Source organism: Bactrocera tryoni, chromosome 2 (genome assembly GCF_016617805.1).
Source record: "Bactrocera tryoni isolate S06 chromosome 2, CSIRO_BtryS06_freeze2, whole genome shotgun sequence".
In the NCBI taxonomy this organism is placed as follows: domain Eukaryota; kingdom Metazoa; phylum Arthropoda; class Insecta; order Diptera; family Tephritidae; genus Bactrocera; species Bactrocera tryoni.
In genome coordinates, this window is record NC_052500.1 from 14,220,012 (window position 1) to 14,233,396 (window position 13,385).

Sequence of the window (13,385 nt, forward strand, 5' to 3'; positions counted from 1 at the left end):
TAGCTGTTGTTTCGGAATATATTGTCATGTGACATATTATGAGATTGAAGGTACTAAAAAAGGCTGGTGTCGATGGATTGAGAGAAATGTTAAAAATATACGATAGCGGTGCTTCAAGATACTTACAGAGTTTGTCCATAAAGTAATAGGACTGAGTCGATTTAAAAATTTGTTGAATCAAACGTTAAAATTCTTTAAAAACTTTTAAAATAGGATCCTTCCGTCGATGCAGCGCTACCAGCGTGATTTCCAATAATTGAAGGCGTCACGTAAGGCATTCCCCGGAATAGCTGTGAGAGCCGTGGTGCCTCTGTAATCTCAAAATGATTGCCTTTCTTCGACCTTTTCAGGTAAGGAAACAAAAAAAGTCCAGGGGGGCCACATCTGTAGGGAGGAAGCGTTGGGATACCGGACTTGATTAGGTAGCTGTTCACATGAAAGGCGGTGTGAGTCGGGGCGTTGTCGTGGTGCAACTTCGAAACGGCTGCGATGTCTTGTCAGACTCGATTGACTCTTCGTTTGAGTCTCTTAAGGATTTCCACGTAAAATGTGGCGTTGACGGTTTGTCCAGGGGGAACAAATTCATGGTGGCCATGCCTTTGATATCAAAAGTTCTATTACTTTCCGGACAAACCCTGTATAGACCCAAAAGTTGTTCACGCAAAAATAACTTGCAAGTAAATGATTGCTTTGTTTTTTTTTTTTTTTGGAACAACTGGCCATTTGTTTGTCAGTTGTCTTTCCATAAATCAGGAAAACCAACCGCAAAAAACTGATCAATCTTCACCACAGCAATGCGAACTCTCACACATCGACTGAAACTACTAATTTTTTGAGCTCTGAAAACATCGATTTCATGAGTCATACTTTTGATTTTTCATTCTTCCCGTCTTCATCAACGATCTCTTTCCGTCCCTCCAAAATGGCCTGTTGCCACCGAAACACACCACTTCTTGCTAAAGCAACTGGGTATGACTGCTTGATCATATCAAACGTCTGTGTCACAGATTTTCCGAGTTTCACACAAAATTTAATCGCCTACCTCTGCTCTAACGAACGCTGCATTTTCGGCTTGCACTACAGAGACAACTGACCAGCCGCTCGTTTGTTAGCTAGGTAGCCGCAGTCGCGTCGGAAAAAAACAGTCCTATTACTTTCCGGACAAACCCTGTATAGACCCAAAAGTTGTTCACGCAAAAATAACTTGCAAGTAAATTATTGCTTTGTTTTTTTTTTTTTGGAACAACTGGCCATTTGTTTGTCAGTTTTCTTTCCATAAATCAGGAAAACCAACCGCTAAAAACTGATCAATCTTCACCACAGCAATGCGAACTCTCACACATCGACTGAAACTACTAATTTTTTGAGCTCTGAAAACATCGATTTCATGAGTCATACTTTTGATTTTTCATTCTTCCCGTCTTCATCAACGATCTCTTTCCGTCCCTCCAAAATGGCCTGTTGCCACCGAAATACACCACTTCTTGCTAAAGCAACTGGGTATGACTGCTTGATCATATCAAACGTCTGTGTCACAGATTTTCCGAGTTTCACTCTGAAAACATCGATTTCATGAGTCATACTTCTTATAATTCTGACTTGGCACCGACTGACTTCTTTTTATTCACCCAATTGAAAAATTAGCTAAGCGATCAACACTTCTCGATACCTGATAAAACGGTTGATGCGTTCAGAAATCATGTTTCGGACATACCTCAATCAGAACGGCGAAAGTGTTTCGAAGATTGGTTCAAACGCAAGCAAAAGCATATAAATCTTAATGCAGAATATTTTGAAAAACAATTAAGCGATTTCCGATTATTAATATCTTTTTTTGTCCTCTAATCCCGAAATCTCACAAGTGAAGAATCGGACAATGGTTCTAAAAGACTAAAGGTGAACTTTCTCAAGGTGTCATGACTTCGTAGTCACGAAAAGAAGATGAAGACCTTCGGAAACCGAATAAATTGTGCTCGCATGAAAAAGTTACCATCTAAGCGTGAGATAGCTCGAAAAATAAATCACAAAACACGTATGCTTGGATATCGATGTTTGTTATTATTCAAAGTTTTATCTCAATTGTGCTCAGTATCGAACGGACAAAGTATGAGGATACTCGTTGTCAGGGGAAGGTGTGATTCAATTTAAATTATTATATCCATCATGAAAACAAATTTTCGAACTTAAACAATTACGCAATTATATAGACATATTTATAAAATATTTCTAAGGAACTTTTTTTGAGTCGTCAAAATGTAACTATTATATCTACTCTTCGATGCCATAACTATAGCGTTTTTAAGGATCAGATGTGGACTTTCCACAGATCTTCAGCTTAAATGTCTTCATTTTTATTTCATGTAGCATTATAGTCAACTTGAACGAAATATATAAAATATAAAATCATTGTGAATAAAATTCTGCAACCGGTCTCGTGGTTTAGGTCTATCAAGCCACACAAACGGAATTTCAATTGGTTATCACAACAAATAAATGAAAATTGTTCCACCTAAAAATAAGTGCAATTTATATAACCCATTACTCTCTGCAGATAGCGCCTCAAACTCACATTTCGCTCCAGGTATTTGTCCAACCGTCGAAAGTCATTAAAATTTCGTAGCAAATTTGCCGTTATTCGCGAAGTGTTCACCGTCAATTCACAGATAGTTATTGTTAACCAAAAATCGGCAACGTTAATCAGAACCATTTGTAGATTATCGCAGATACTCCAAACACTCATTTCCATAACCTTACCGGTCCAAATAAGCTTTGCAAAAAACAAGCTCATTATATTCGAACCAGTCAACACGGCGACCATCAGCAAGGCTTGTTGCTCGTACATATTCGTACACCGGCGAAAAATGCCCAGCAAACGCACGTAAATACCACAAAGCATACTAATCTCCGCTGTTATATGTTCCCGACCGCTTTGCTTCAATTCCACCTCGGCGATATGCTGCAGCCGTCGATTAAGCACCCAAAAGCAGCGATATTGAAAGAGAATACATATGATGAACAGCTGGATGGTGACCAACAGCATATTAAGCAAGAAATATGTGAAAATTAGCAACAGCAATTGAGCGACCCAACTAAAACTCCTGAAATCATAGACCGTATTGACGAAGGAGGCATTTTGCAATAGAGTTAGAACGGCCTTCCATATGATGAAGTTGTCGAAATCTTCACATTCCCGCTTGAGGTCACTATAAATACGGAAGCACTCATATTCCATAATCAAACATGTGTTGAAGAAATCCAAGAGGTTCTTGCGGTCACGCCAATTCATCCAAATAATGAGGACAATCGTGTAAATCGTGCCGTAAAAATTTAAGTAATTGACGAGCGCCACAATCGGTTTGCGTTGCAATATATCGACATTTAGGCGATCTTTTGTGGGTCGTGTCCAGATGAGCAGAAAAAGGATGATCACATTGATGCTGATGGTATACTTAAGCCATAATTTCGAGCATTCTACTCTTCGCTTGGTTTTGTTGTAGCGAAATGGTAGTATAGCTAGGACGTTGGCTGAGCATATAGTGGCTCTCAGAATTAAATCTGTAAACCGACGGCGTAATCGCGCACGCATCTGAATTATTAGCGTGAAATTGCACAGTTAGAACTCGTTGCTTGCTGCAACTAGACTGAGTTGCGTATATTTACGACTGCTTTAATTAATTACTTCATTAGTTTCAGATATTTGCCGCTAGTGTTGTAAACCGATTAATCTAGAACTTGGGTAAACAAGTGAAGTGTGCATTATTTTTAGGCCAATATATAGTATGTCAACAATCAACCAATTTCCTTCTTTTAGTTTTCATAGTGAAGGGTGATCCATTTTGAGGTTCCATACTTTTTTAAAGAAAAAAAAACATAAGTTTCAAATTCAATTTAGAAAGTTTATTAAGGACATTCTTTGGAATTTATATTTTATTATTATATTATATTTTCAAACTTATTTCCTTTAAATGTTGGCAGCGGCTACGTCTCAGATGGTTCATCCGTTGAGTCCAATTTTCGATAACTCGTTTGAGCATTTCGAATGGTAACTGTCTTGCTCCAATGTTTTGCTCCAAAGCCTGAATAGAAGCGGAATTGTCCATATAGGCTTCAAACTTTACATATCCCTACAGGGAAATGTCTAACGGTGTGACATCACACGATTTTAGTGGCAAACCTTAGTGGCTCTCAATAAATCCATTGATTGTTACGGTGTGTGAGAAGTGGCGTAAATACCCTTCACAGGTGCATTTCTGTTAGTAACTATGTGTTCAGTTTGTATGGCAGCTATATGCTATAGTTAACCGATCTGATCAATTTCTTCGGAGATTACATTGTTGCTTTAGAAAATAATATATACCAAATTTCGTGAATATATCTTGTCAAATGTGAGAGTTTTCCATACAAGCATTTGATTCCGATCGTTCAGTTTGTATGGCAGCTATATGTTATAGTGGTCCGATATCGGCCGTTCCGACAAATGAGCAGCTTCTTAAAGAGAAAATGATGTTTGCAAAATTTCAAAACGATATCTTAAAAACTGAGGGACTAGTTCGTATATATACAGACAGACGGACGGACAGACTGACGGACATGACTTAATCGACTCAGCTCGACATACTGATCATTTATATATGTGGGATTTTGCTACCACAACACGCTTCCAATTGAAATAAACAATACTTCACACAGTTCCAAAATTACGCTTTATTGCTAACTTTAATTCAAATTACAGTTTGTTAATTATAGTTTTTTGATAACAGTTTAATTATAGTTTGTATAAAATTGCAGCTCGCAATGACATTGAAAATGATTATATTAAAGTAACGTTCGGATTACACTTAACTTCACAAACTACCGAAAATATTAGATCAGAAATGCCGAAGAAAAACCTTGCGACGACGACACCAGTTTAACGACTGACTTTAGCTTCTGTTCTCGTTGTCTTTCGCACCTACCCGTCTTCGCTGGCGGAGTTGCCACCGATCTATATTCCCACATTCGGCCGTCCTGATGTGTTATTCGACCCGAATGACAAACTCCATGGTTTGATAAATTCACATACAGTACTTGTCTTTTTTGGTCCTTCGTCATTTCCTACCTTCTCTACCTCATATCTCCCGTGGTTTAACTTAGCGGTTATAACGTATGGTCCCAGATATTTAGGTTTTAATTTTGTGTTTGTTCCAAATTGTGTTTTCTTTATCGCAACAAGTTCTCCTACCTTATATTCCTTCTCTGCTTTTCGATTCTTGTTAAAACTTTTCCGATTTTCTCTTTGGATTTTATTTATATTTTCTTGAGTTTTTTCTCTAATTGTGTCTCTCTCTAAGTTCAGTTCCTCTAAAGTTAATTCGTCAAGTATATCTTTTAAGTTTGATAAATTTCCTACACGCATGTCTAAGCCAGTAAGAACTTTGAAAGGTGATGCTTTCGTACTTCTCGGAGCTGTACTATTTATGATCTGCTGAACTTTGTCGACGTGGCTGTACCAGTGAGTCGGTTCTCTATGGCATAGCTTTGCAAGCATAGGTATAACTATTTTGTGGACTCTCTCCACCTGACCGTTTCCTCTCGGAACCCCTGTTGTAATCTGTAAGTGTTGTACGTTTTCTTGTTCGCAATATTTTTGAAATGCGTTTGAAGTGAATGCACTTCCCCTGTCCGTTATTACGCGTTTCGGATTACCGAAAACTGCCGCCTGCTTTGACAATCTGTCAATCACCTCTTCTGCCCCTGTAGATTTCGTTGGGTATAGCCAAACAAATTTACTAAATCCGTCTATAACAACTAGTATGTGATTGTATTTTTTACGAGTTTCTGCCAATGGTCCGACGTGGTCTATATGATAGGTGCCTAAAGGTTCACATGCTTTATCGATTGGATTCAAAAGTCCTTCTTTTTTCCCTGACTTGGCCTCAATGACTATGCATTCTACGCAACTTCCAGTTACTTTACCAATTTTGTTTTTTAATTTTGGAATAAAATAAAATTTTTCAATAATGTCTTGAGTCTTCTTTGTTCCAAAATGGCCTTGATTGTGTGCTATACGTATTATTTCGTCTTCCATTGAGGTGGGTATCACTAAAAGTTCTTTGTCGGGGTCTTTATATAAAATTTCATTTCTTAAAAAGTAATCTTCGTATTGTTCGTTTATCAAAATTTTCTTAACAGCCTTAATCCACTCATCATTTTCCTGCGCCTCTCGTAATCGAAACTTTAGCGAGTATTCGATTATTAAACAATATGCTCGACTGAGCGCATCAACATGCCTCATACGCGTTCCTGCTCTGTGTTCTACCGTGTAATCGTATTGTTGAAGATATATTGCCCATCTCATTATTCGGTCTGTAACGTCACGTTTGTTCATTGTCAACGCGAAAGCATTGCAGTCCGTCACTATTTTAAACTTCAAGTCCCTGAGATAAATTCGCCACTTTTTTACCGACATAATTACTGCTAATACTTCCAGTTCATAAGAACTATACTTTTCTTCTGCTGGGGTCGTCTTCCTACTCATGTATTCTATTGGATGTAATTGTTGATCTTCTCCGTCTTTCTGTAACAGCACTGCTCCATAACCATATTTCGATGCATCAGCATGAACCTCTGTATATGCTGTCGGATTAAACAATTTTAGAGCTGGCGCGTTCACTAATGCGTTCTTCAATTCCTGAATAGCTAACAAATGTCCGTCCGTTAAAACAAATTTCACTTCCTTTTTCAATAACTCCGTTAGTGGTTTAGCTATCACAGCGTAGTTACAAACAAAACGTCTAAAAAATGATGTCAATCCTAAGAATCGTTGAATTTCCTTCTTATTTGACGGTATCGGAAACTTTTCAACAGCCCTAGTTTTTTCACTTGAAGGCAACATCATAGAAAAAGGTAGAATTTTTCTATGATGTAACCTAAAAAGTGTATCTGCCTCTTTAAAAATTGACACTTTGACCATCTGATATTCAACCCGTTTTCACTTGATCGATTTAAAACGACCTTAAGCTTTTCTATTCCCTCATTTTCATCTATGGCCGGGATGACAATGTCGTCCATATACACGATTATGGTGCCATCTCTCAACAAGTCATGGAAAATTGCCTGGATGAACCTACAAAATACTGCCGGCGAATTAGATATACCAAACGGTACGAAACAAAATTCATACTGACCCGTTTGCGTCACGAAAGAAGTGAACTTCCTAGACTCTGGTTCTATCGGAACATGGAAAAATCCTTAAAGGATGGATGTCGTTGTCGTAAAACATATGCGCCATATAACCTATCAAGAACTTCATCGATAACTGTCATCGGAAAATTATCTCTTATAATTTTCTCATTTATTTTCCTATAGTCTACGCATAATCTTTTTGATCCGTTTTTCTTAGTCGTTAGTACAATCGGCGAAGAGTATTCCGAGGTACTCATACGGATGATGCCTTCTTTCAGCCATGCTGCCACCTGACTATTTACAAATTCCTGGTCTTTAAATGACATTCTACGAGGGCGCTGATAAACTGGTAATTCGTCCGATAAGATTAATTTCATTTCTATTGGTGACTTTTCCGGTTTCCTAGGCTCATAAGTTTTTATTAACTTTTCAATTACCCTCACATTTTCTTTACTGATATTCGATAAATCTGCGTTTCCCCGCTCATCAATTTCCTCAAAATCGCTTGTTAAACATAACATTTCAAATTCTTTAAACCAAAACGTTTTTCCCTCAATGCTATTCCCAGCATCCGTTTCATTGCTTTTTTGCATCTCGTCCACAGAAGTGATATTGCTACCTGTTACCGCAGCAACAGGTACGACTGATACCGCAGCATCATCCGTCGCACATGGCCTACCATCACTCTCGACACGTGTTCTCACTACTGTAACCGCAGCTACAGTTTTCGTTAGTGGTTTAAACAGAATTTCATCTTTGTTAACAACAAGTTCAAATTTCATTAGGACATCGCATCCTATAATTGCAGCGTATGGGATGTCCCTTTCTCTTACCACATGAAAAGCTATTTTCAACAAAACTTCTTCCACATAGATTTCGGCATCAAAGCAACCCAATGTCGTGAATTTGCCTTTTCCTGCTCCACTCAAATGTAACTTATTCTTTCCTAGTTCTACGTCACCTAACATCATAAGTGTATCATATCTCATTACACTGTATTTACTTCCTGTATCTACTAACACTGAAAATGTAAAATTATTCATAGTAATGTCCAAAAAATAAAAATCTTTTGATTTCTTTGCGATACCTTCTGCTTTACCATCTTCTATCACGCTTAGATTTTCTCGTTTTACATCTTTTGTCTGTTCTTTACATTCATATGAAAAATGTCCGGTTTGTTTGCATTTAAAACACTTAACAATGTTCTCTTTCTGACAATCTTTTGCTATATGTCCTTCTTTCCTACATTTATAGCAAATCTTTCTTGAATTATTTGGACTATTTTTATCGTCAACTTCACTTGTGTGAGAATGATTAGGTGCACTTGGCTTGTTTAACGAATAGTAAGGCCCTTTCACTTTCTCGTACACACGCAGTTGATCTTTTAACTCTCTTAAGTTCTTTGCCTGGTATAACATTGTCTTGTTCGCCCTAGCATCTGGTATGCCATCTACAAAATATGTAATAATGCTCTGGTCATCAAGTGCTATCGGTTTTCCCATTTCAATCAATACATACAGATATTCATTTAAACTTTCTTTGTATTGTTTACGCCTATTTCTCAGAGCACGGTGAATTTCTGCTGCACATATTTTCTCTCCAAACTCATCAATAAGGGCATTTTTTAGAGTTCCCCAATCTCTCACTCCCACTAACCCACGCGCAAATATTTTAGCAGCGCCATTCAGCAGTTGTTTCGCATAAACAAACTTTTGAAGCTCATCCCAATTCACTGTGTCAGCCACATCTTCAAACTCAACAATCCAATGATTGACGTCTATGGAATTGTCACCAGTAAAAGAAGATACGCTATCTCTGATATCGCGAAGTGTAAAAGCAACCCTTTCTGTTCTTCCCGTACGTGTTACATTTTCCCTTGCGTTAGCCACGGTCGTATAAGAGTGTTCGCTTTCACTCATATCGTCACCCTGATCGTTCATTCGATTTTCATTAAAATGCCCTATCAGTCTACTTTGTAAATCTTTTTTCAGTCCATGTGTATTTAAATTAAGATCCCTTAATTTCGTTCTCAACTCCTCAACAGTCATCCCGCGTATTTCTTCGATATTCATTTTGTTACAAATATCTTAACTTATATTTACATAAATATGTGTTGTATAAAAATGAATATTAGAATATTTCTTATTAGAATATTTCTTACGAACTATCGTCTGCTCTCTCTTGCTCTTTCTGTCCTGCACGTTTCTGCTTCTGGTACAACTGCTTCTGTTGTTTCCGCTTCTTCTACTGTTTCTGGTACTATTGGTTTTGCTATTTCTGCTTCTTCAGCTGGTTCTGCTTCTCGTCGTTTTTGCAATGTTGCACCGAGTACTTGTTGTACTCTTTACTCAGCCGACACACTTTCGATTTGCGATTTAACGATATACTCAGTCGATGTCGCGACTGCGCTTTTTCCGTTAGACGCTGATTCGGCGTCGCTTTAAAGTTCAAATGTTCAACTGTTTGCACTCTTTTGCTTTGCCGACGCACTTTTGCGATTGCGCGATATGTACAGTTAATGTCGCGACTGCGCTTTCTGTAACATTCGTTAGACGCTGATTCGGCGTCACTTCAAATAAAGTTTTAAATTGCTGTACCTTGCTGTCTTTTTGTATGTACGTATTATGTATACGCAAACTTGCACGCACTCACATATAAACACATATAAATACTCTTATGCTGTCTTTTTTTTCACTCTTTTTGGTTGAGCCCCCAATTGTGGGATTTTGTCACCACAACACGCTTCCAATTGAAATAAACAATACTTCACACAGTTCCAAAATTACGATTTATTGCTAACTTTAATTCAAATTACAGTTTGTTAATTATAGTTTTTTGATAACAGTTTTAATTATAGTTTGTATAAAATTGCAGCTCGCAATGACATTGAAAATGATTATATTAAAGTAACGTTCGGATTACACTTAACTTCACAAACTACCGAAAATATTAGATCAGGAATACCGAAGAAACACCTTGCGACGACGACACCAGTTTAACGACTGACTTTAGCTTCTGTTCTCGTTGTCTTTCGCACCTACCCGTCTTCGTTGGCGGAGTTGCCACCGATCTATATTCCCACATATATATACTTTATAGAGTCTCCGACGATTCCTTCTGGGTGTTACAAACTTCGTGACAAACTCAATATACCCTGTTCAGGGTATAAAAATGTTGCCGAGACCACGAGCTTCAATTTCAGGCATCAAAAAGTCGGTTATTATGGCGCGATAACAGTCTCCTATGACGGTTATGATCTCACCGTGATTATTTTTGAAGAAATATAGACCGCTCACAAACCACACCAAGAAGTTGTTTTTCTGGATGAAATGGCAGCTTTTGAATCTCTTCAGGTTGCCCTTCGTCCCAAAAAACAATTTGCTTGTTTACATACCCATTGATTCTCAAATAGGTCTCATCGCTGAACAAAATTTGGCTCGAAAACGTCGGATCTTCTCGAACTTTTCAAGAGCCCATGGAGCGAAGCGATGTCGCTTGGAAAGGTGGAGCGGCCTAAGTTCTTGCCCAAGCTGTACATACTTGTATTTGGTACTCTTTCAATTTAAGATCTCAAGAGGAGACTCGGTATTGGAATTTCGGGGACGATTCTGTACAAGCAGAGCTTAACCTGCTACATTATCCAGAACGAAGCTGCGCAGCTGAAGATCACTCTAAATTCTGTTGCTGTTGTTGTTGTTCTAACGGGTACCTAGTCCCTGTTAGGAGGATTAGCCAAGTTATCGTCGAGGTCATCTAACGGAAAGCCCAAGAAACGTGCTATTTCGACGAGATAGGACCAAAGTGAGAGGGGTGTTAAATGAGGGGGGTTGATGTGACATGCAAGAGATTGCCAGTGTCATGCGAAGACTCATTGCACACAGGACATATATTGTATATGTCGGGGTCTATTCTGGATAAGTAGGAATTTAACCTGCTATGCAAATTTCAAACCAAATGTCTAGATTCTCGCAATGGGTGGTAGTTCGATTCCAAGTACGCTATTCATTGAGAAGAATCCGGTGAAGGTGTTAATGGGTCCACTGTAAAGAGCGGTCAGCGCGTGTCTGGTGTGCGTTGGGTCCGAAATCTGGAAGGCGTACTATCTAATGTCGTCGATGTAGTCAAGGAAAGACCACCCGATATTTCTAGGAGTCGGCTCCCCTTCAAGTAAGTTGCTTAACCAGAAGCATACGGACATCGCTATGTAAATGTTCGATCGAAGACTTCAAAATTCACGGTCGTATGAGGAGTGAAAGCGCACAGGTTATCCAGTGTTACACAGTCAGAGTCAGTTTGACAGTCAGAATTTTAACGTCATCGACTGCAATACTATTGTCTAGTCAGTACTCCTTCATCCAGTTCGAGAATATAGTCGCAGTGGATTTAGTAGAGGAGACTTTCTTTCCTTCAAATAAGACGGCGCAAAATTCCACATAACCAACGAAATTATCAATTACTGAAAGAATTTCTTTTGAGCGCATTATCTCGCGTTCTCGGCCCGTGGCGTGGCTTCGTGCGATTCAACGACCCTAGACCATTTTTGTGGGGTTATGTGAAGTTATTTGTCTTCGCTGATAAGCTGGAGATGATTGACGCCTTGTAGGTTGAGAATATTCGCCGAGTTATTGCTGACATGCGGCCCCAATCTATGTAACAGTGGACGAAAATCGGGCCTCTCGGCTGGAATTTATGCGAACCGCGGTGGTCACTTATACATAAGACAAATCCTTATACTTAAATCAATCTAAATTCTTGGCCAACACATTATATTATATAATTTTTATTTTTTCTTAAAACCACCCGTCCAAAAAGAAATCCTTCACTTTTTTTATATATAAATAAGTATGTATGCAATAGCGACCATAATTTAGAGGTGTTGAGGCAAATGTGACTAAAAACATAAATAGATAAGCAGTAACACGGCTTATGACGCCGCAACTGTGGTTGAACCCAGGTGTTGAAGATGCGACACAGCTTGTAGCATGTTGCTTGAAGTTGTCGTATAAATGCATATGTATGCACATACATATGTGTTTTCATTTACGCTAATAACGTTTTGATGTAAATACATATATGGTTCCGAGTATACTTAGGTCTATGTAAGTCTATACTTCCACACTCATGGTACATCCGACAAGGGAAGTGAGTGTGCCTACGATGGGCCGCCATTAAATAAAAAATCATAAAAAGTGTGCGCAGGAAGTGAATTTGTCAGCAGCTTCTAGCTAGTTACGCAAATCTGCGTGTTTTTATTATGATTGCTTATCCACACTGCTCGCGTATTGCGCTGCAAACTGGTGGTATATACATATATCTATATAAGTATATACATACATATGATTATGTATACAAGCTTAAGTACAAAGTATTTTCTTCCTGCGTTTAAGAAGTCAATCCTTTGCTGACTTCATATCATTTTAATCCAAACTTTTACTGGCAAATAATATTACTTTAATAATCAGCATTATGCGGGGCATAAGAGGAGCCAAGGCATTACGATGCTAATAGGAAAGAGTTATGCGTCAATATGTGCCTTTGAAGGGGCTTGTAAGAAAGCTCGCCAGACCTAAAACTCTGTGTACATAAAAAAATCCAGCACAATGTAAGTAAGAAAATAATAATAAAATAAAATAAGAAAACAGTTGTTATTTTTGTATGAGCGCACGAAATATTCGATGATATCAAGCGCGGAGGCACACGTCAAACCGATTGTGCTGTTGCTGGCAAAAAAGTCATCGCTTTCGAGGCGACTGTGTGTATGGTGGCTGCTACAATTGCTACTAGCAATGCCGCCGACAGTCCGAGTCATAGTTAACGTCATAGTTGCCAATGTTTTCGCCGTGGTTGGTGGTAAGTTCGCCAAGCAAACGATGTTGGCAGCCGCCAATACGTTAACTACGTATGACAGCAAGAAGTTGTGATGTCAGCGAATATACATACATATACAACGTACATATGTATATACCACGGTTGCTTATTTTCGAGTTATAACCGTTGACTTTCGGGTAGAGAGATATGTAAATACACAAACAACTCGCGCATGTCATAAGTAATGCAAATGTTTTCTTTATGCTTCCAATATCCATATATGCGAGCTATCAAAGCATACACGTGACAAAATGACATACATCTACATATATACATATGTATATGTATATTTGCGCGCATGCATTGAACCGCACGTTACGTTGTTTTTGTTATTTTTCCTTTCTTTTCCACGC

General features: G+C 38.4%; 1 protein-coding gene across 1 annotated transcript; it reads right to left on the reverse strand.

Moving 5' to 3' along the window:
* Window positions 1–2,356: 2,356 nt before the first annotated feature.
* Window positions 2,357–7,946, reverse strand: LOC120767670 (gustatory receptor for bitter taste 22e-like). Its single transcript, XM_040093842.1, has 3 exons — window positions 7,602–7,946; window positions 2,570–3,586; window positions 2,357–2,509 (listed from the first exon to the last, which is right to left on the reverse strand). Exons 1-3 carry the CDS (start codon window positions 7,944–7,946, stop codon window positions 2,357–2,359), a joined length of 1,515 nt encoding a protein of 504 aa, XP_039949776.1.
* Between the last annotated feature and the right edge of the window lie 5,439 nt (window positions 7,947–13,385).